This window comes from Centruroides sculpturatus, unplaced genomic scaffold (genome assembly GCF_000671375.1).
Source record: "Centruroides sculpturatus isolate CEXI.00-Female unplaced genomic scaffold, Cexi_2.0 scaffold627, whole genome shotgun sequence".
Taxonomy (NCBI): Eukaryota; Metazoa; Arthropoda; class Arachnida; order Scorpiones; family Buthidae; genus Centruroides; species Centruroides sculpturatus.
Genome location: NW_019384929.1, coordinates 154,894 through 178,595, shown reverse-complemented (window position 1 = coordinate 178,595; position 23,702 = coordinate 154,894). Strand labels below are relative to the sequence as shown.

At 33.3% G+C, this 23,702-nt stretch overlaps 1 protein-coding gene and 1 pseudogene across 4 annotated transcripts; both read right to left on the bottom strand.

The window, feature by feature from the left end:
• Nucleotides 1–7,394: 7,394 nt before the first annotated feature.
• LOC111631951 lies at nt 7,395–20,749 on the bottom strand. 4 transcript variants are annotated; one of them, XM_023376299.1, is made up of 7 exons: nt 20,538–20,749; nt 13,304–13,548; nt 13,043–13,240; nt 11,251–11,355; nt 10,908–11,183; nt 10,734–10,851; nt 9,616–10,661 (listed from the first exon to the last, which is right to left on the bottom strand). In XM_023376299.1, the coding sequence occupies exons 2-7, from the start codon at nt 13,475–13,477 to the stop codon at nt 10,531–10,533; spliced, it is 1,002 nt and encodes a 333-aa protein (XP_023232067.1). In that variant the 5' UTR covers nt 13,478–13,548; nt 20,538–20,749; the 3' UTR covers nt 9,616–10,530. The 4 variants fall into 4 exon arrangements, with proteins under 4 accessions (XP_023232069.1, XP_023232067.1, XP_023232068.1 ...); XM_023376300.1 differs by lacking the exon at nt 20,538–20,749 and adding an exon at nt 14,435–14,873; XM_023376301.1 differs by lacking the exons at nt 9,616–10,661; nt 20,538–20,749 and adding an exon at nt 7,395–7,787 and having other exon boundaries at nt 13,304–13,690.
• On the bottom strand, nt 17,421–18,522 carry LOC111631945 (annotated as a pseudogene).
• Nucleotides 20,750–23,702: the final 2,953 nt, after the last annotated feature.

Below are 23,702 nucleotides of genomic sequence, written 5' to 3'. Positions count from 1 at the left end.
ACCACTCTTAAGGTCAAGAGACGAAAAAAATTTGGCATTATGTAACTTATCCAGAATATCATCTATTCTTGGTAATGGAAATGAGTCGCGTTTTATCTTGCTATTCAGATCCCGATAATCAATACAAAGTCGTATTTTTGTCCTAACATGGTGAGGTTGTTTGGCTAATACGACTGGAGATGCATACTGTGAATTTGACCTTCGTATAATGTTTGACGAAAGCATTTCCTTTATTTTTTCATTAATAAATTCTCTATCACTCCAAGAATAATGGTATGGTGTTTTTCTTACTGGTGTTTCGTCTGTCAGTTCTATATGATGATGAACTCTATTATAATCTCCCGGTTCATTTTGCAATATACGGTCATATTGTCTAATTAACAGTTCAATTTCCTTCCTTTGTTCTTCATTTAGCATTGTTTCCTGGCTCTCTGTACTTTGAAGTATAAACTCCTCTGGGTTCGGTAGTTCGTCAAATTCCTCGGGTTGGGAAAGATAGTTCCATTGGTCTTCAAACGTAGTCTTACTCTCCGTTGTATGTATTGCTACAGCACTAGGAAGTAACAAACATGATTCTTGTATTGCTTCTTCAATGGGAGGTTGTGCTGGAATCACATTACCATCTCTTGTTACTATTTCACATTTATCTTTCTTCACTGTCATTTTCACTTCTGCTTGGCCAATCCAATCTATTCCTAAAGACAAAGGAACTGGGTTATCGAACACGGCTGTTTTCACTGTGGTGACTTGGCCTTGCAACCGAATAGGTAGATCAACAAATCCAATTGGTTTCACCTTTGTCATGCCGATACCAGTGAACTCAGTGGTGTCATCATCTAACATCCTTATACTGTCAGGTAACTGATCCCGACGAATTATTGTACGACATGAACCTGTATCAACAAGGGCTCTTATCTTTCCTATCATTGACACTTCAACATTAATATATGAGCTATGCACTTTAGAAGCATTAGCATTAATGTTTAAAGCATTGCTCTTTTGTTTTTGTTTCTTGCTGTCTTTAATCTCGTTTGACCCTCCTCTTTCAGTGTTATATTCATTGGCCTGTGCAATATTTTCATTTGGACATGTCTTGGCTAGATGTCCTAACTGTTGACATTTGTAACATTGGGTCATTTGTAAAGGCATCTGAGCATTCCACTTAGGGTCTCTTCTTATCGACTTCTCGTATGTACGTTTAACAGAATCAACTGCAATAGCCGGATCCTTTACTCGAGCATTTGTATTATTTGAGAACTTATGAGGTTGTTGAACTTGAATCTTCATATGCATCCTGGCCTCAGTCTCTTGCTCATCTATCTTGCATGCTATACGCTGTAGTTCAGCAATACTGTGCACATCATGAGTAGCAATAGTAACTGTGTGTTGTTTATTTTTTATTCCATCTAGCAAATAATCAATTTCGTCAGCTTCAGTAACATTTACAGGACAGTTGGTACGCAGCAAACACAGCTTAGCATAGAAATAATCTGTGAAACTCTCATCTTGTCTTTGTTCTCTTTCTTTCACTCTGTCACACCACATTCTCAACATCAGTCTTTTACCAAATTCGCTTTTTAAGCTTGTCTTCCATTCAGTCCAATTGTTAACCTGGTAACCAATTGCTTTATGCCAGTTTTTCGCTGCTCCTCTCAGTTTGCTGATGGCTAGCGGGAGAACTTGGGTCTCAGCTAGTCTCTGTTGATTTCGAGTCAATTCAATATAATTCAACCATTCGTCAGCACACTCTGTAGTAGTACCACCAAATTCAGGAAGAGAACTCGTCAAATCAGGTACAGTTTGGACTTAAATAACTGTTTCCTTTAAGTTTCGCACTGCCTGTTGCTGGTTATCTATTAATAATATTACTTTTTCCATTAGCGTTTGCATCATACTTATAGGATTTGGATTTACAGCTTGGTCTTCAGAAGGAGATTCGTTAACGACTTGTCCCTCTCTTGCCTTGCTAGTTCCGCTAACATTCTCTTTTTCACTTAACATTGCACTTTTTAGTCGTTTTATTAGTTCAAATTTTTTACCAACTCGTGGTAATTGCCTTTTCTCCAATTCCTTTTTCAAATATTCAATGGTCCTTCCTTCTAAATCATGTTTAATTTCTTCAACCGTAGACATATTAGCTTCTAACCGAATCACGATCGTCAACTTAAATTCTTTAATTTTTTCTAATATCGGCGCTAAATCTTTAAGCTATTGCTTTCTAGAGTTAGCTCTTAAGCTTTTCTATAACTTTGATTTGGTTACGACCAAAATTTTACACTTTTATCTTCCATCTTAAACTTCAAGACTTCCTACCTTCGTGCGCCTTACTTGTTTCGGCTCATTTCTCATAGACGTGGTTGGTAGCAGCACCTCAGCTAATCCTGTCGACTGCGCCAATTCTTGTACAACTCGTGCTTATGGAGTGTACAATTGTTTCAAATAAGTCAAAGACAATGGTAAAAAACTACTGAACTAACTTTAATTATAACAATTAATTATGTACAACGACTAGGCAGCCATCGTTCTCCTTCGTCTTGTAAAAAAAAAAAACTAGTGTCCCCCTGCTTTTTTTTCTTCTCGCCTCCTCGCAGGATTTTTCTATAAAAACTTCTTACAGCTGTATTATTTCTTTGAGAATATATTTCAGGTATGGTTAATGCTCTTAATATCCATTGTGTTAACTGGGAGTATTGTGTCTCAAATTGTGAAGAGAGGAAATAATTTGCATGGATCCAGAAAGTATTGGTCAGTAAAAAAAAGCATTTGGCTGATGTTTTCAAGTATTATATACCAAGGTAAATTTTACTTCTTTCCAGTTTTTTAACCTATTAAAGTAATTTTACAACGAATTTCATTTATATTTTAAAATTTTTCAGGAATTAATTTAAACAACGTTGTTTGGGATTCATCAAGGATTATAATCGGATTTTGGCTAATTACAGTAGTGGTCATGGGATATGGCTACAGTGGAGTTCTTGTATCCTTCCTGACTGCTACGAATTACGAACAAATACCAAGAAATTTCTATCAATTATCTATTGCAGTAAAAAGTGGTGACTTCTCGTGTGGTGTATCTGATTTGTCTGGAAACATGTACTTTGAGGTAATCAGAAAACGTCAAAGTGATACATAATAATTGATAACTTAACCAATTAGCAGGAGAAATGGTGTAGGTTTACTAACAAGCAAATTTAAACTTATTTTCATAAACTACTTCTCATATTTACTTTCCTGGCTGTTATATATAATGAGGAGAAAGTATGGCGATACTAAGGACACTGTGAAACACCAAGAAATGCAAACAACTTCGCGGGTTTTTTCTCTATGTATTGGTGTTAATGTGTGTATATATGGGGAGGGCACGATTTTGTTCACCCTTTTTGAAGCTTAATAACTCCTATACTTTTTGTTCAAATTTTCTGAAATTTCGCAGGGATGTTTGTGCATTAGGAGATTGATGCTTTTAAATTTTGATGGTTAAAGGTTGACAGAGTGGGAAGATAAAGGGGTCATCAGCTGTACCCACAGACTATAAAAAGGGCATCGTACATTATGAAAGAAGCTTCAAACTTTATGCGTAAATATCATATCAGCGCTCCAACAAAGTGACGTTGGTTGCACTCGGAGCTAATTTGGCTTTGAAAACAAAGAATAAGGTTTTAGTCAACATAGGTCAAATGGACAAATATCGTTCATTAGTTTCTTTTATATTTGCAGAATAGACTAAAAGTCACGAATTTTCTATTGTTTGGGGTCCCCTTGAGGATTAGGAAAACGACAACTGAGACAAAAAGGGAGGGCACGTGCTCCAAGTGCCCAAATGTACGGCTCCCGTAAGAGTCGTGTCGTATCTTGTGAATGACAATTTTACTTTTTATTAGCATTTACAACTTTTTATAAACCCCATCCCTAACCTCAAAATTAAGCGTTTTGCCATTTCGTAATAATTTAAAATATAAACGGTTTTCTAAATAAAATATAATAATAGATGTCGCTACACACGCAGTTTTAAATGTTGCAGGGAAAATTAAGCGACTCGATGCTGGATTTTTTTCCTATTTTGAGATGAAAAAGAGACAAACTATGAAGGGTCTTTATGGTTTTGAATGTTACTTCTGAACATGTAAAGTTCTTACTGTATAATTTTAATGGTTTTACACTTTTTTACCAAGAAAGTATAATAACGTCTATTTTGGGTCATTTACGTTGCATTCTACATTTATACATACAGTAGAGCGTCGTTTATTTGAAAGTCGGTTATCCGAAACGTCAGTTATCCAAAAGAATTCCAGTGGGCAAATATCTTGGGCTACTCCAGTATTTTTTTTTGTTGATGTGTGTTTTAGTTGGCAGCACTGGCACTTTTGTGTGGTGTTTTTCTGAGGACTGTGTGAATGGAACGTTTTTAATACTAGATTAACTTCTAAAGTATCATTTTTTTTGTTTTTATATTTTTCAATATATTTATTTTGTTTGTAAAAAATAAAGAAATAATTTTTAACGATACAATAGCCACGATTATTATTTTAAAAAGCTTACATTAGGCTTNCTAAAGTATCATTTTTTTTGTTTTTATATTTTTCAATATATTTATTTTGTTTGTAAAAAATAAAGAAATAATTTTTAACGATACAATAGCCACGATTATTATTTTAAAAAGCTTACATTAGGCTTAACATCGACGAAAATTCAACGCGAAGCGACACGCAACGGAGAAAAATTTCAACATGGGATAGGTTATATTTTTTCGTACATAATCGGTTATCCGAAAAATAAGTTATCCGAACCACCTCAGTCCCCAATTGATTCCGATAAATGACGCTCTACTGTAATATGATTTTATAATTCTTCCATGCATAAATTGCTGTATATTTCAGTAAATTTAAGAAGTTCTGTTAATTTTGTCATTTCTTAGCTCAAAAATTTACATAATGTACTTTAAAATAGAGTAGAGACTGGAGAAATAGTGAACATCGAAATATTGTAAGAAATTAAAAGGTTGGCAGCATTGTTATGTTTTGAAGAATTTTCATCAGCACCTAGTAATGACATAGCGTATTTACTCGAATACAAGACAATGGTTTTATTTATTCCCAGGTCGTTCTATAACGTGAGAGAAAAATTCTGTGTTTTTGCAAATAATTTTTGTGAACCATGTATTTGCATTTTTTACCTGACATTTTTTACCTGACATGTTTGTTTTTAAACACCCTCTGGTGTTTAAAAACAAAAATATTTTATCTGGGTCGTTTGAATCGTTCTTGTATATTGTCAAGAGTAAAGACGAATAGCAACAGGAGAAACAAAGCTATTGAATTGAATTTCAGATGAAAATTCCAAAATCACACAGGAGCACGATATAAGTTTTAATCCATTCCCATGTGAAAACAGATGATTATTCCAAAATCAGAATTCAGAGAAACTCGTAAGTGTAATCGATGGAGAGTGGATTCGACTGTTAAGAATTGGCAAAAAAGGTTCCCGATTGTCCATCTTTACATGAACAAATTATGTTGTCAATTTTACAGGATCTTTCCTTAAAGTTTAAAATGCCAGTAATTTTGCTAGACAATGTGTGCATTTACGTTCATTTGATATTTTACTTGTGATTAGACAAAATTAGATTTATTAATGCAATTTATTATTTTTCTTTATTTTGATTTTTAAAGTCACACTGTGTGAATGGGCTATATGTAGCCGTATATGCGAGTAAATATGGTATTTTGCTTGCGTTTTCGTCAATATTCCTGCAGCTGGAAAGTTGTCGTTGTTCAAAGATTTCTCTCTTTATTAAAGTGTTTATCACGAGTATTATATTAAATATTAAGATATCTTTATATGCTTGAATAATAACATGCTTTGTGCTATTTATTTACCATATCAAAATGCAGTTAATACAACCTGTTTCTTTCCAAAACTGGTTAGAATTAAACATGACGATTTGAAGCTACATCGGACACGGAATTGTATTGTCTCTATTCACTTTATGATATATTTACTTGTTTTTTCCATTTTACTCTATAAATTTAGGTTTCCATGGTTAGAACCTATTCTTGACCATGGCATCCTAAGTTTATTTTGTTATATTTTTCATGTTCATCTTTTTATAAATTGATGAATCTATTGTATTTCACTATCTAATGAATGTATGTATATAAATTATATTCCAATTTTATTTCCTTTGACTGCCAAATTTTAGCTACTTCCTATATGTTCATTATGTTTCCAAGTACAGTAGAGCGTCGATTTTCCGAATCAATTGGGGACTGGGGTTGTTCGTATAACTGATATTTCGGATAACCGATTTATGTACGAAAAAATAGTTTAACGTATCCGATGTTAAAATTTTTATCCGTTGCGTGTCGCTTCGCGTTGAATTTTCGTCGATGTTAAATTATTTTTTTATTTTGTACAAACAAAATAAATATATTGAAAAATATAAAAACAATAAAAAATTATACTTCAGATGTTAATTTAGTATCAAAAACGTAAAATATTTGAGTAGCCCAAGACATAGCCAAAGATTGAAGCGCCACAGCACTGGCGAAAATTTAAATTTGCCAACTGGAATTCTTTCGGATGATTGACTTTCGGAAAATCGACGCTCTACTGTATTGTTAAATGTTACCCCATTAATTTTCGGCATCCGATATTTCCCTGTGGTAACAGGGAAATATCGGATGCCGAAAATTAATGACTTACACTATATAGTAGCCAACAGATTAAAGTATCAATTAACAAAATAATGTCTTAACATTTCTCAAATCGGTCTTGAAACAGTCTGAAATTAAATTTGTGTGGGAAATTCCCTATCTCCCATGCCATTCTCTTTCATATGCATAAATATCACACTATTAGTAATGATATTGATTCACTCAGTAAGTGTTGATTAAATTTGTTGTTTTGTAGGGAAATCAATCTGAAATGGCGAAAACATTGGGCGATCACATCAATCAAAGAAGCAATTATTTGAGTGTATGGGATACTCTCGAGAAAATGAATAACGGTCGTTTTGCTTTTATAGAAAACATTGAATACATAAACCTCTTCATCAGGAAGTATCTGAATTGCAAAATAATAACGAGTGAAGATCAATATATATCGTATCCCGTAGCCTATCTCCTAAGAAAAGATTTCCCGTATAAGAAACACGTTAATAAAATGTACAGTTAATTACTATTATTTTATTAATGAACATTCTAATTTTTATTCTTATATTTCATTTGCTTATTTATAGCTTACGTCGTTTGTTTGAAAGTGGAATAACGGAATTCCTCAGAAGCAAAGAGGAAGTAATTCCNAGCCTATCTCCTAAGAAAAGATTTCCCGTATAAGAAACACGTTAATAAAATGTACAGTTAATTACTATTATTTTATTAATGAACATTCTAATTTTTATTCTTATATTTCATTTGCTTATTTATAGCTTACGTCGTTTGTTTGAAAGTGGAATAACGGAATTCCTCAGAAGCAAAGAGGAAGTAATTCCAATATACGAAAGCGAAGACGATGATGTCGAGCCACTAAACTTGAACCAACTTTTAGGAAACTTCATTCTTCTCATTACAGGTTTCGTATTGTCTATTGTTTGTATCGTGGCAGAAATACTTGTAAGAAAGGTAAAAACGAATTCAACAGTACGTAAGATAAACGCACTTGGTAATTAGTTTGCAGTTCATACGCTGTCACTGATAATTAAAAACATAATTCCATTCATCTGCATCTCTTCAATATAAATATATATATGTTTATTGCAGTATTTTTCAACCTTTTTTTTCATCAAGGACCTGTAAAGTTATAATTTTACATGGATCAGTAGTTATCTGCAACTATGAATTATGCTTATTAGTTAAACTTATTTATGCTTATCTAGAATTACTGTAGGTAATAAAGTACTGTACAATACATGATAATCTATAAACCACACTACTTTTTTGACTATATTTCTATTTATTATTTATTTATTTAGCACAAGATTTTTTTATTCTTTGTACAGAAAAAGTAATCAAAGAAATACTGTACTGTATATTATCAAATATAAAGAAACAACAATATACAAAATATAATAGTCAATGTGTAATATCATTCGTAAATACAATAACCATTACATAAAATATAATATCCATTGCATAAACAAAATAACCAATGCATAAATGCAATATCCTATACATAAATACAATTACTAATACATCAAAAAATGTCTAATACATAATTAACAACAATAATATTCCATATAAATAAGATAAACATAAACAAATTGTGACGGCCTCATGCCACTACAAAAATAAATAAATAATATACCGTATTAAAAATTAAAGGAAAAATTAAATTTAAATAGTCTTCTGTCCTCAATCCTTAGTCTACTGTATGGTACCAGAAAAAGTTGTCATTCAAGCTAATTCTATTTCTGAACTCCCAATATATTGTATCAGAGTCACGCAACATAAAATTCGATAAACAAAAATTCCCATTATTCCATAAAATATAACAACCATATTGTTTAAACAATTTTCTTATATCTCCCAAACAAGTATGATTATTCAGAAGAAAAATCCTACAAGTTCAAATGAAAGGTGATTTGAATTTGGATCTATCTAATATTTCCGCTAATTTTGGTCCTCTGATCGTTCCCATACTTATTCCTTCTGTTCGAGTGTAATATTTTCCATATACTTGAAAGAAATTATTTATATATGAATATTTTACCAGTTCCGTGATCCATGGTAAAAGGTTATTCTTCAAGAATGCTTCCTATATTATTCACCATGTTATTGAAGGGTACACGGAAGGGTACATCATGACTCATGATCCTATACTGTATATATGTTTTATATTTCTTTTATCCTGCTCATGGGTTCGGCTGCAGTGGCACGTTTTAGCTTCATGGAAGCCCAGGCAAAGTTGAGCCTTGTGTAAAATGTTACTTCAAATATTTATTTTCTTTGGGGGAATGTTTGGGAATCTCACTGTATCCTCGTTCGCTTGTTTATCGTGACCTCTAGCAGGATAAGTTCTGCACTGCACCAGTGCACCATCTGCCTATGCCACACCAGCAATCTAGGGACCAAATTTAAATATTGATATTCTTACTACAGTAATGAGTTTATAAAATATTGGTTTGGGCTCTCCTGTTAGGGCAAAAAGGCAATTGCCTGAGAGCCCCGTCCCACTTTTCCACTGTTTATCTGCATTTTCTATAAATTCTGAATGTTTAATAATAAATTATAAATTATTATTATTTTTAATTCTAAATTATACTATGGTGAATTTCTAAAATTTTCAAGAGGGCGACATTTCACCTTATTTATGTGTTTTTAATCTTATATTCAATACAGTTGTCCCTTGATAATCCGACAGGTATGGGACCAAAGGTGTGTCAGATTACCAAAAGTGTCCGGATTACCGAAAATAATTACATATTTCGCATTGTTTTGCTAGCAGTAACTTACAATATTCTCTACTCCAACTGTTCGAACAGAACTGCTCACATAAAACACACGAAATGTGTGTCATCGAGTAAGAATTGGATGGGGAGATTCACATCGCGACATGCTTCTGTGCAAGCAGACACGTAACGGAGACGGGTACCTTGACGGGAGGTGCGTCGGACTACTGAGCATGTCGGATTAAAAAACATCGGACTATAGAGGGACAACTGTATTTGTGTTCTAACTTGCTTGAAATCAGATGAGTAATGTGTAAGTCGATGCTATATTTCTACATATGTCTCATCAGCACTTCAACTCAAATACATTAAAATTAAGAGAAACTTTAAAAAGAGTATTCATATAACTTAAATTAACATGAAGTAAGTACGGTAAATAAATTTCCGACTGGTTATATTCATTTTGCAGGAAATTAAATGATTCAATTTGGATAATCATCAGCGCATCATCGTTCATTAAAGATTTAAATGTAAAGAATTGTGAAGAACGTTATTTGATATGTTTTATAACCGAAATTTGTTACAAAGCGTATGTGATTTGCACATTAAAAGGAAGAGAAGGGCCAAATTTTCCCCTAGAGGCTGAATTGTGACGTAAAATTTTTTTCGAAAATCGAAACCGCAGGTTCACTCCTCACAATATTTATATAACATTTTGCTCACATTTCTCCAATAGTTCTTCCGACATTTCTATCAATAGTTGTTAATAGAAAGAGCTCTAAATTATAAAAATTGAATATGAACTAAATTTCTTGCATCTGTATACAGTAGACCCGCTTTATGGCTTTACGATTTACATTATGTATAATTGTATAAATTTTCTATTTTCAAAACCTACTCTTTATTGGCACTCTAACGTATTGTAATATTAAAAAATATTTCCATTGACTTAATTTGTTACAAAAATTTAACAATTCAATCGAATCCATCGCATTTCCATGAATCCATCATTTAAAAATGAACATAAATTTACAAAAATTTTGCCAAATTCATGAATATTTTTATTAATTTAAAAGAAAAATTCGAGTTAACATTTAAAATCTATTAAAATATTAATATTTAAATAAATTTTTAATAAAAACCATTTAACAATTAATAAACAGAACTTCTTTAGAATGATGATAAGTGACTTTCTTTATGAAATTAATTGTATCGTGAAAGATACTTAAATATTCATTTCTTTCTAAATCCCAAAATATACATCGTCCTGATGATGCTGTAATGTAATAATAATAATAGTAGTAGTAGTAATATGAATATATTTTAAAGAATTTCATAACTAACTCACTTCCAATAGCAATTTCATCTTTGAATGGAGACCAAGAGATACAAGTACCTACATCACAAGGAAATTTCTTAAATTTATACTTTTGTTCTTCCGGACGTCTAACATCTATTACCAATACCTACAGAAAACAAAGTTAAAATATTGTTTTGGGGGATTTCATTTGTCAGTTCTTACCTTATTTCTGAAGAAATATGCAACATGCCAAGGATTACAAAAAGAGCATTTTATGTCGAGTATCGGTTCGCGAAAAGTTAACGCGTATTTCGGAGTAGGGCATCTCATATCTTGCATAAAATTCGAAGTATTCTCACCGTAAGTGATTAAACAATTATTCAGTACATTGCGGCAAAAGCATAATCCCATATGACAATTTGAATTGTTTTGTGAACCGGTTTTCAATTTCGGTTTGTAGAGAAATTCGGATGGTAATCGAAATATTTCTTGTTCTTTCTAAAATAAGAGAAAATGTAGATGTATCACTTGTATAATTTTGTGAAATTTAAATAAATTATCTTACCTCCATCGACCATAACACGCAATCGCCATTCTTTTGTATCGTTGATATATAAGAAGGATCCCAATAACTCCAGTCAAAATTAACAATTGGGTTTATTTTATTCCCCTTCATTGAAGAGAGTTAATCCAAATCAAAAATGTTTACTTATCTAATTATAAAACACTGAAAACTTTTTAAATTTCCTGCAGTATATAGAGCTCCTAAATGTTTTAAGTTCATATAAACTTGAAAAACCTATAGTAGCTCCTGATTTAGGAACCAAATTTGTTCTTGAAAAATAGTGTTAAGTGAACTTCCGTTAATTGAATTTAAGTATATCCTACTCTCATTATAATAAGATAAGTTTCTACTTTTAGAAATAATGTTTAAGCATATAATCATACAGAAATAACAGAATTTTTATATGATTTTAGCTTGGTTTCCACATTAGCAGAAAATAATCCCGAAACCAGAAAAACAAACGTAATGTCTATATTTTCTTAAACTAAAGATATTCAGAAAGTAAAAGTTAAAGTTAAATATGTTTCTACAGTTTTCCCGCAACAATATGGCGCTTCTATTTCTTCTTTGAGCATTAGTAGTAGGAAGATAATCAGCACTTTACAGAGAAGTTGCATTATAGAAGTGATTTCAATGTAAAATCAGCTCTATTTAAATTTGTGAAATTTCTATTTTGTTATATATAAATATTGTTTATTTTTTTAATAATAACAAAGATAGTGATAGAAAAGTTTAATAGAAAATAACCCGCTTGATGAAACATTTCTAGAAAAAAAATGCGTTTCTTTTCTTACTTAGTGTTTCCTTTTTTTGAAAGTGATTTTTTTCAATAATTCTGTTTCTGGTCTATTTCTCTGTTGATGTGGAAACAAGCACTACGGATGCCATATTTAAAACAATTTACACAGCCGTAAGAGCAAGAGACTACATCGAATTTAATCATTAAGATTAAACAAACTAGAAAATTTATATAGGTAACCCCCGTATAACACGGCACTTCTATAGCACGGATTCACTCTAACACGGTTCGAGAATTGGTACCATCCCCCGTATAACACGGTACTTTTATAGCACGGATTCACTCTGGCACGGTTCGAGAATTGGATAAAACCCTCGTACAACAGGAAATGTAATAAATTTTTACATACTTAAGTAATAAATAATTAGTACTTAAGTATGTAAATTTTCTTTTCTCCGCCTTCTGTCGATACAGGTGGTCCTTCTCAAAACTTGTTTGAATATTGCCAGATCGCAACGCTTCTGCTTCTGATGTTGACGAATGTTTTTCCCTTATTCCATACTTGCTTTATTCTTCATAAGTGCTTAGCACCATATAAGGAAATTTATAAAGACCTTTTAACTAGAAGCAAGCAATCTAAAATTACATACATTTTGCAAAAGGTAAAGCATGGATCTGAAGATAATGCAGAAAAATGCTCAGAGGATAAGGATAACTTGCCAAAAAGAAAACGCTCTCGGTTAGTGATGACGAAGAAAACATTGTTTAATTTATATTAATATGTATCACTTAAAAAAATTTTAATGAAGATATTTATCTTAATTATGAAAATATACTAGCATGTTTTATAATTTTTGGAACCTAACCATCCTATTCGTATTAGATCTTTGTTTCGTATAACACGGATTCGCATAACACGGCAATTTTTTGGAACGTAACTACCGTGTTATACGGGGGTTACCTGTACACTAAAGTCCTTATATATTAATAACAAACTTATTTAATTTTCTGTGAATTTACTAAATTAAATCGTAATCAAATTAATTAACTCACAAATCCAGCACGCCAGCGTGGTATTAATTTCATATTTTCACATTCGTAAAGCCACAAATCCTGGCACGCGACTAATAATATTTCCGGATATTTACGAAAGTGGTCGGGAATCCACATAACTTTCTTTACTATTTCCGATTTTCGAACACAATACGTTTGATTAAATCTCATATTGTCATCACAACACACCATCCGCAGCTAAATAATAATAATAATTTCATATAAAGATATCTTCGTATAAAGACAAAATTTCGTACTAACCACATCGAAACCACCGAAACAGCACTTGACTCCATTCTTAAAATTGCAACTCAAACCTGTGGACAAGTGAGGAAGTTCGAGACTGGATAGCACTTCAAATCCAAATGATTCTCTCCTACTTCTTCGGACAATTTTAAGTGTACCTCTGACATAATTCTTCACTTCTTCGTCCATTTCTTCCTAATTTTTGTCATACAACGTGCTGTCACGCAGCTCAAAGATTCTGTTCGCGTAATCACAGTTCGCTAAATTCAAACAAGTGTTTAGAACAAAATATGTTAATTATAATTGCCTCTTCGAATAACAAATGATTTAAAAATTAATATATCCATATATTGTAACGCGTGTATCAAATTATCTTAATGTGGATAACGTCCTTGACTGTATTTGCATATTGAACACGCAACCTTCCATTTATGAAATTATGAGTGACGTAGGCTAAAATTATAAATTCGAGTTGGGTTAATTTTAACATTCTTGGGGGATTATAACTTACATAAAAGATAGAAAATTATATTTATGTACCAAGTGACTCTTAAGTTGTTTTTGTTAAAAATATTTCAAGCATGCAATGCCTTAACGTTGTAAACGCCATTTTTCTGTAAATACATTTTATCAAAGAATAAATCCTAAACGCAATGTTTTCTGCTTCAAAAAAATATTGTGGCAATAGCGGTGCTGTAAGTGGCTGTATTTTGAAGTTGAATTTATGTGAAGCCATGACGTTTAAAGTGCTAAACAGCAAGTCACGCGACTTTTGGCGCTTAAAACCATATGACATATATTTACATCATTTTGATATTCCAGGGAATTTGTAACCGATTAAGTTTTTTACCATTTTATTGTAAAATTGAAATGAATTCATTCACTAAAAAGTTGATGGTGACAAATCGAAAGGTTTGAATGTATTCGGGATTTTGTTATGTTTTCTCTGTTAAACGCATACAATAAAGTCAGGTCTATCCGAAAAGTCGTACAAAGAATTTTAGATGCCATCATTGAATGAGTAAAAAGTTAATAAAGTGTAAAAATAATGCAAACATTTTCATCGAAAAAGTTTTATTAATGTACAAATAGTGCTATGAAGGCCTTTGTAACTGGGCAAGCAAACAACAATCAAGGCAGAAACACCTTTCACGATGTGCATAGTTCATAAATGCAAGAGTACAACGGTCGTTTTCTTCGAATTTTTCGGCTCAAACCAAACGCTAATGGTGTTTCCAATAATGCGGACCTTTCTTATGAATACATTTTGAAAAATGCCTGAGGTATCAGATTTTTGAATCTTGTTGCCCAGAACTGGAAGTAGACGAACTATTGTAAGTCAGAACATAATCTCGGTGCCGAAAGTTAATGTTTAATCAATCAACTAGTCTGCCATTTTGGGCGATACAAAATTGGAATCTAGTCAGCAGCAAAACAGAATAAGTAAATCCAGATACAACAGGCACAGAATTTACTGCTCTTCCGTTTTTAATGGGCCACAGAAACCCATAATATGCATTAGAAAATAACTTTTTCTGGTTTATAATTTTAGAAAAAGTCTTCATTCCGAAAACAGATTCAAATTATTCAAGGTTTTCTAAAATAGACAATAAAGAAATTGAATAATAGACAAAATAACAATAAATCCTTATTGTTAAAATGTATTCTTTACAAAGAAAGATTTCGCTAGCAATGATTTGCATTTATATTTCGATTTTGATTTTATCCTCTCCTTTGATTTTGTCAAAGGCTTCACCCATTCCAGGTAGACATTTGGATTCTGTCGACCACAGAACAGAAGACGAAAGTTACGTTAGTATGTTCCGTGAGAAACGGGATCCACAAGAATCTCGAAAATTGCCCAGAGATACTCGGGACTACAAATACATAAAATATTTGTATCGACTCTTGTCTCATCCCACCATCGAAGCCGATATCAGAAATATAACACCAGAAAGAGAATTGCCGATGACCGCGAGTAATTATCCATCAGCGAGGCTATTAAAGACAGAAAGTGATTGGCTGAAACTCGCATTAGAAAGCATGAGAAATAATAAATTGAAAGAATTACGAGATCAAATCGAAAGCACTGGAATAGCTACCAATGCGAATAGATCAAAACTTTCGTCTACTCAAACTTATCAGATTATATATTATTTTTTAATTATTTCTATTATAATAATATGTGCAACATTTGTCCAACTGAGTAGAATGAATTCACGTCCGAAACCTGATTTGTTTGCCGAGTCCAATCGAATGTAAACAGAAACAGTTTCTTCAGACAGAGAAAACGACTTTCCAAAAGAAAGGACCTTAACAAGTTTATCGTAATTTCTCGTCTTTAATGAAAGTTCAACGAATAATACAAGATTTAGACGAAGAAATCGAACCGTTCACTTCCCTCCTTATTATTAAACATAAACAGAAACCATGAATAATTTATAATAATCAATAACGATTTATCAAAAATTTGACAAAAGTTATTCTGAAGACTTATACAAGTATTGCGAACGTGTTTATAATGTTCTCCTCCTCAACTCGATATTATGGAAATCTGAATTATCTATAATTGATTGCTTTCACTCCTTCCTTTTCCACAATGGCCCTTTAATCCAAGAGCATCAGATGAAAAGTGAGATTCATCTAAAAATAAAAGAATCATACTAATAATAGAACTGCGCGACCCTCTGAAATGAAAAAAATCGGAAGTTGAATCTCCACGAGATAAAAAGACAAAGAAACAAGACAAAGAACAGTTATAGTTACAGTGGATTGTAATTCTACTATTGTTAATAAACGTATTTATTCACTAATCAACGCGGTGTTTTCCTTGACTCTCACCACCGGTAACGCCTGTTGTTCCTTAACTCTTTCGACATCCTGGAGTTTAGTTTAGTGGGCCTCACTCTTTGGTATAGCCCAGAAGTAGGAAGTGGAAAGAAGGTGTAAAGTTTGAGAAGGGTTTAGGTGAAGGTGAAGTGAAAAGATGGATAGGAAAGGTAAAAGGAAAGTTGTGTTCCATGGGTTCCCATGGCGTCCGCACCGCATTTATTAAAAATAAATTGACAATGTACAAAATAGCAAATATATACAATGATAACAACAATGATAGTTACAAATAAACGTATAAACATTGAAGACAATGGTGCCGTGCACAAAGAAGCATACCCACAACTTGTGGGTTGCATGATACCTGTACAAATGAACTACCCATTCATAGTCCACAAAACAAATGCCCTGTTTGGCAGCTTGTGGATCGGAAAGTCCTATATTAACATAGAGACCGTTGACACCTTTGTGAGTATGATGTGATACTTCTGTCCATGCATAACTCTTTCGACACGCGATCTGCCTGTGACGTCATTAATTACTTCATTCCTAGAAGCTCCTGCCCTTTTCTCGTTCACTGCTGAGGCACTTTACCATCGCGCTGTATAACCGTTACACACATAGTTATGTAGAGATGACGACGAAAACTTACAAAATATTAAGTTGGTAACAGAATTCTTCTATACATTATTATACGTAATTGTGACATTGTTTCTGTGAAATGTCACCCTCTAGAATACACAATCGATTGAATACAGACTCTAATGTTTTAAAATCCCTACGGCGTGCATTAAAAGATTCGTCAGCAGCAGTTCTTATTACGTATAATTCTAGTCTGTAGGAATAAAAAAGGTTCGTAAACGGTAACATCGCGTTTCGGTGGAATATTTTGGTTGAAAGCAAATTAATATCAGTTGTAGATACATAAAAGACGTCGTTTGAGTTTATACGATCGTAAATAAGCAGTTGGACGACTCGAGGCACGGTGCTGTATAATATAAAGCATCAGGCCTCCAGTATAATACGCAGTTCTTACATTTGTTCTTCAGTTCTTCCACAGCGAGGAATGCTTCAATTTCGTGTCAATAAAGATACAATAGCGACTTTACTTGTATACGACACGTATTTCTTTCTTCCTTGTCAAGTGTCCGCTACTAATTATGCCAATAAATCTCGCCGTAAATGCGAAAATTAAACATTTTGTGAAAATATTATTTTATTCTTAGAAAATCGAACGAATTTTTTAAACATTTATATTTATTTTATGAAAGATTACGATGTTACAATTTGATATATTTATGTTTCAAACACAATCGTACAGCGCTTTAATTCTATAAATATCGCTGGCACTCAAACTATTCTTGAAATACGGGTCTATAAAAGCTTGTCCCGATCTCGCTTCCATAGTTTTCGACACACCGTCTTTCGAAAATGCGTAACTTCCATAAATCGTGATAGATTCGATACTAAAAGCGTCGTCAATAGTATTTATACTCAGCGGAAGAAGCGCAAATTGGTTCTCTCCTCCTAACAATATCAACATTTTGTATTATTTCTAACAATCTAAACGTAAATATCCGATGGCGATAACTTACCTTTTACCATGTTCTCCCAATGAATAATAAGATAATTGTCTCTATCGTATCGATTCTGTTCGTGATAGAAACCCAGTACTGTTCGTGACAAAGTTCGTGAATAATAACCCCCAAGTTATGGCAGCGGGTGTTGAGAGATAGATATTGTGCTCCTCCAGTTCGACCGACTTCCGAATAACAATTGCATTCATATAGTTATAAAATATATAAATCTACAATTTTTTTTTCAAATTTCAGCCCAATAAATATAAATATTCTATTAAGCAAAAAATATTTACCCAACTCCATTGAAAAATATAACATAATCTCTTTCAGTTTGTCTTTCTGTGAAAGAGATACATCCTCCGGTTGCTTAATATGTGTGATTCATTGCCGTTATGATTAAATATTTTGCATTTGCATTTTCTATTATAAAAAAATACCAAATTATATTAATAAAGTCATTTTATTAATGTTAAGTTCTAAAAAAAGCTTAAGTTAACCTAAAGACGAGTGGATGACGTAAGGCACTTTCCCATTGATCCAGCGATCCCAAGGATTCGATATGGCATAATAATCTAACTTGAAATTTAAATTAATTTTAGTACGTCTTACCTATTTAAAATCAATACACTTACGTCACTGTCTTCTCTTCTGACGATATCTCCTTGGAATAGCTTAGGGTTATATAAGGCCGTGTAGGGAAGATCGACTAGAAATTGTTAAAATATATTTGTAGAATTAGATTTTTCTAATGTAAACTTTAAACGTGTAAAAAATGTTACCGGGTCTGGCAAAAGTCACAGTAAACAAGGCAAACAAGACCAACATATTTAATGGAGTTATCGGTAATACTGTGTGTACAGTACACTCGATTGTTTAGTAGGTAAAATGAACGTCGCTATTTATACAACTTTTATTACATAATTTAATCGATGGTGTTTATAGAAAATCATTTTGAAAGTATTTTAAATCTGTTATCTCGTGTATAATGCAATAAATAAGTATAAGGTAGCAATATTATACAATATAAAACAATTACTCTTATAATACTTATTGTGACATCGTCCCAATGCCTTTAATTTATTTAATTAAAAATATATACTCTCCACTCCAATTAGTAGTGTCTTCCCTCTGTACTTAATAATTTTCCATGAAAAATTCCTCGGACGTTACACCCTTTATTCGTCAATCCCGAGTATATGTCTCTTGCCTTACTATTTACCTGTCCATTCTGGTTAAAAGTCTTTCTAAATGTCCAGAAAGACCTTAAAAATATATAAGCGATTAGGAATGGATTGATGAGTTACGGCAACGAAACATATTTTTATTAATAAATTTCTTATTTAATAAAGAAAACAAAAGTTAAGAATGGTGTGAAACTATACTTTTATGTCCAAGAATACATTTAAGTAGGAAACTTTTAAATTCTTTCTAATAAGCTCAATTGTTTCGTGTAAGTACTATTTATCTTCGTTCCTAGACAGATAAAAACTGTATTCGTAGAAAAAATTTAATTCAGATAAATGTAATAAATATAAAAATATGCGAGTTCTCACTTACAATAAAAACCAAACAGTAATTTCAAATAGTCGACTTCTCAAGTTTTTAGGTCAGTTTTTTATTTATCTTTGTGGAAGTTCCGGGTTCGAACTCCTTATAATCGGTTTTACGGGTTTTACTCACGTTTCAAGCAGTATATTACCTGAATTAACCGGTGTTTACGCTATTTACATTAAGTAATTAACTAACAATGCAGTGAAAATATATCTTTCATTCGAATTGTATGATTTCGTATTAGTAGAAAGCTGTGCAATACCAATGATTACTTTGTACACTTGTATTGTTTGTACATTTTTGTCTAAATTGAAGTCTGTGCCGTAATTTTGGATGTTTTATGAAGACGTTGAACAAAATTTGTGTGTTTCACACGCACAAATAACGATTTTACGTATAAATGGAGCGAATTCTTCGCAGTTACTAATTGTCTATTATAATTCTATACGAATGTATAGTAAATGCAAAGTCACTTCTTAGAATATCAAAAGAACACTCATTTTCAGTGTAATCAGTATAGGTTTAACACTTTAATGTTTAACCTTGTGTTATTAAAAAAATCATTCTGAGATATGCCATTTGAACACCGCGACGTTCCTCGGTGAATTAACAGCTGTTAAAATGAAGTTGATATAAGTCTCGGTCGGTAAATAAATATACAACTGGCGTGGATCGGTATTTAATTTGTCTATCTGAAAGAAAGAAAAATTAATTAGTATAGTCATAAACAGATATAAACAGTTTAGCTACGAATAAATTTCGAAAATGGTTTTTAAGAATTTCAAAACCCATTCTGGATTTGTCCAGGCCTGGTACTGATGTATNCAATAGCGGTGCTGTAAGTGGCTGTATTTTGAAGTTGAATTTATGTGAAGCCATGACGTTTAAAGTGCTAAACAGCAAGTCACGCGACTTTTGGCGCTTAAAACCATATGACATATATTTACATCATTTTGATATTCCAGGGAATTTGTAACCGATTGAGTTTTTTACCATTTTATTGTAAAATTGAAATGAATTCATTCACTAAAAAGTTGATGGTGACAAATCGAAAGGTTTGAATGTATTCGGGATTTTGTTATGTTTTCTCTGTTAAACACATACAATAAAGTCAGGTCTATCCGAAAAGTCGTACAAAGAATTTTAGATGCCATCATTGAATGAGTAAAAAGTTAATAAAGTGTAAAAATAATGCAAACATTTTCATCGAAAAAGTTTTATTAATGTACAAATAGTGCTATGAAGGCCTTTGTAACTGGGCAAGCAAACAACAATCAAGGCAGAAACACCTTTCACGGTGTGCATAGTTCATAAATGCAAGAGTACAACGGTCGTTTTCTTCGAATTTTTCGGCTCAAACCAAACGCTAATGATGTTTCCAATAATGCGGACCTTTCTTATGAATACATTTGAAAAATGCCTGAGGTATCAGATTTTTGAATCTTGTTGCCCAGAACTGGAAGCAGACGAACTATCGTAAGTCAGAACATAATCTCGGTGCCGAGAGTTAATGTTTAATCAATCTTAAGTGAATCAGAAATATATACCGCCACATTTCTGTAGGGACAAAAGAAATATACCTGTACAAGTTGAATTAGGCCAGTACATTTGTTTATATTACTTTTATGTATTAAACCGAAACCACTAGCCCTGATGAGGAAGGGGGACGTTAATGTGGCAATCGGGCTCTTATAGGGACTCTTACGAGGGTCGGGAAGCCTTTTTTTAAGTAAATTTCTTTGTTTCTTAGTAAGAACAAAGAATCATCGACAGTCACTATATAAGGAATTCACGTTATACCGTCTATATTAAATTAAAATTTGATAGCGCCGAGAATTCTTCTCTCTTGCCGTATAATTTCTGCACTGATTAAAATAGATTCCAGATCATTGAATGCCGGAAAATCGGTGGTAAGCTTATAGTATTATAACAGTATGAAATATATAATAATTCCTCTACAAGTGTGTCAAACAGCAGAGGCAGTTGATGCATAAGCCTACTTGTGTAAGAGATCCTGAATCGAGTCCGAGAGAGCACTCCTCCAGGAATTTTCGTGAACTTTCAGTCCGGGATTTTGTCGAGCCTCTCCCAAACTACTTGGCCGCCGAACTCACTATGAGTATGGAAAATAGGTTCTCTCAGTGTCCACAGGTTGGAAAGATTTTATAAAATCTCTACAAACCATAAAAAAATTTTCAAATATGAAATTGCAATCAAAACGACTCTTGTCCACAAGATGGCTGCCATTCTATTGAACTTTTTCACTGCAAAATGTCGCTTGACCCTAGTCCTTAAAAGTGTTTACCGCTACTTAGTTTTTCGAAACGTCTCTTCCTACAAAATTTGCTTTCAAATCTTTGTCCCCAGTTTAACATCGTCCTTTCACCAAACTAATTTAATCATCTGTAATGATGTTGCATATATAAAACAATGAAAATAACTCTCATAGCATTGAAGAATTAGAATACGAACTAATTTCGCATTCAATAGAGTTTATGACACAGTAAAACTATTTGATTTGCCAAAAATGTTGAAAAATTAACACAGAAACGTTTTGAAAATAAGTTCCATTCAAAGTACTTCACTTTGAATGGAACTTATGGAATTTGATCCAAGTAAAAAAGCCTCAAGAAATTTTTCGTTATATGTTTGCAGGCTGCATAAGGGTGGTTGTCACTAAGGACTGCAGATACACACCAGGTATGTCCCAAAAGTATGTATACAATTCGCACGCTCAATTTGTCATCAAATTCTGCGTTTAACTCAATAAATCCCTTATTGAAAAATTTGAAAGTTTGACTGATGATTACGAAGTTGCAAATGTGTCGAGAAACTTGGCTTTTAGATGGCACAAAGCTTAAAAGAGAGTATGAAAACTGAAGACAAGCTTCGTTCTGATGCAGAACAGGAGGGCATGGATAAAAATGAAGTTCATAGAATTTTAACAAGCATTTGCAAACACGAAAAATTTGTAGGAAAATCGTGCCAAGAAACAAACAATTTTTGCTAGGATTTCTGGAAAAGCTCAAAACTAAGTCTAATTTGGAATCATAACGGAATGAAACATGGGTTTCATACAATTCCGAGACCAAGCGACAAAGTGAGGAATGGCACACCATACAATCTCCTCATCAATGAAAAGTCGACAAAATCAAAAGTGAAAAAAATGCTCATGATCTTTTCTGGGATTCGTGGAATCGTCCATAGATTTTTACTAGTGTTGCAACGAATAGTATATTCGGCCTCAGGCCGAATACTGAATATTCGGCCAGGAGTGTGGCCGAATAGCCGAATATTCGTCCAAACTATTCGGCTTGATGAACGCACGTACGAAAATTGGCGCGCAAACTGCATTATGGCGAGGACCCTGCGCTCTATTGGCCCGCTGTCACTAAGCTTCGCCAATCGCGTTAATTTTTGACAGTTGTAGCGGACAGACAAGAGCGTCGTGGCAGTATGTGATAAATGATATCAAATGTGGATAACAATAAAATGACCTACATGTGTAAATAACGGAAAAAGAACAGAGAAGGACCGCGAAGTGAAAATGTGAAAATAAATACGAAATTGAGTTGATAACATAATCAAACAAGTGGAGGAATCTTATTGGCGCGAAATTTGCAGCCGTCAATGCCAAACAATTGTTGTCTCGGAAAGCTAAATGCTTGTAATGAAAGTCACTTAGCGTGCACGGGCGAAAGCCTGTGGCCGTTCGGGCTACCAAGCTGTTTCGAATCTGTGAAATCATAACTGTGACTTATACTGACGTCCTATTTGTCTCTTTTCCCGTTACCACCAGGCTGAGTCACGTAATTGTAAAATGGGAACTCTACGACGGAAAAGTGACGAATCTAAAGTATCGTGAGCGCGTATTATGATGTATGCATACGTGAACTAGAGCGATAGAGTGTAAGTTCGCCGATTTCCGGGGGGGGAATCGTTAATCCCGCGTCAGAATGATCTAGGGTCGAACGCGTGTGGGTGTGGTTGAGGAGACACAGATGACAAGAATCTCACAAAAACCCGTTTATTTTATACATAAAATTAACTTACACCTAGGAACAAGAATTATCTAGATACAGTCGACTGTTTGGACGTCGAGGATGTTTACCTCTCGTCACTCGGAGATGGGCCCCGGGGCTGCGGCAGGTAAGGAGACTTGTCGGGAGGTGTCGGCGGCACGGCTCTTTCGATGGACACTTGTGCGGACTCTGCGTCTTCTGTGCTTCGACACACACAGAGAGTTTTCGCTCGGGACTTTTTGGAGTGCAAGTACTCAGTAGCACAGTTTACGGAAGAAGTCCTCCTGTCCTTGAAGATCGGGGATTATATCAATCTCCGTTCTCTAATTTGTTTTCTGATTGGCTCCCTCGTCTGTTTCTAAGCGAAAAACGATTCCTTTTCGAGTCACGAGAAAGATCCGCCTTGAAGAATCTACTTGACACCATCCGTTA

Coding starts and splice junctions, on each gene's coding strand:
- LOC111631951 (XM_023376299.1), bottom strand. CDS start 13,477: ATGGACGAAGAAGTGAAGAATTATGTCAGAGGTACACTTAAAATTGTC. Junction 11,356..13,042: donor CACGCTGGCGTGCTGGATTT/GTGAGTTAATTA, acceptor TCTTCAATGAAG/GGGAATAAAATAAACCCAAT. Junction 11,184..11,250: donor GCGTGTTATGGTCGATGGAG/GTAAGATAATTT, acceptor CTCTTATTTTAG/AAAGAACAAGAAATATTTCG.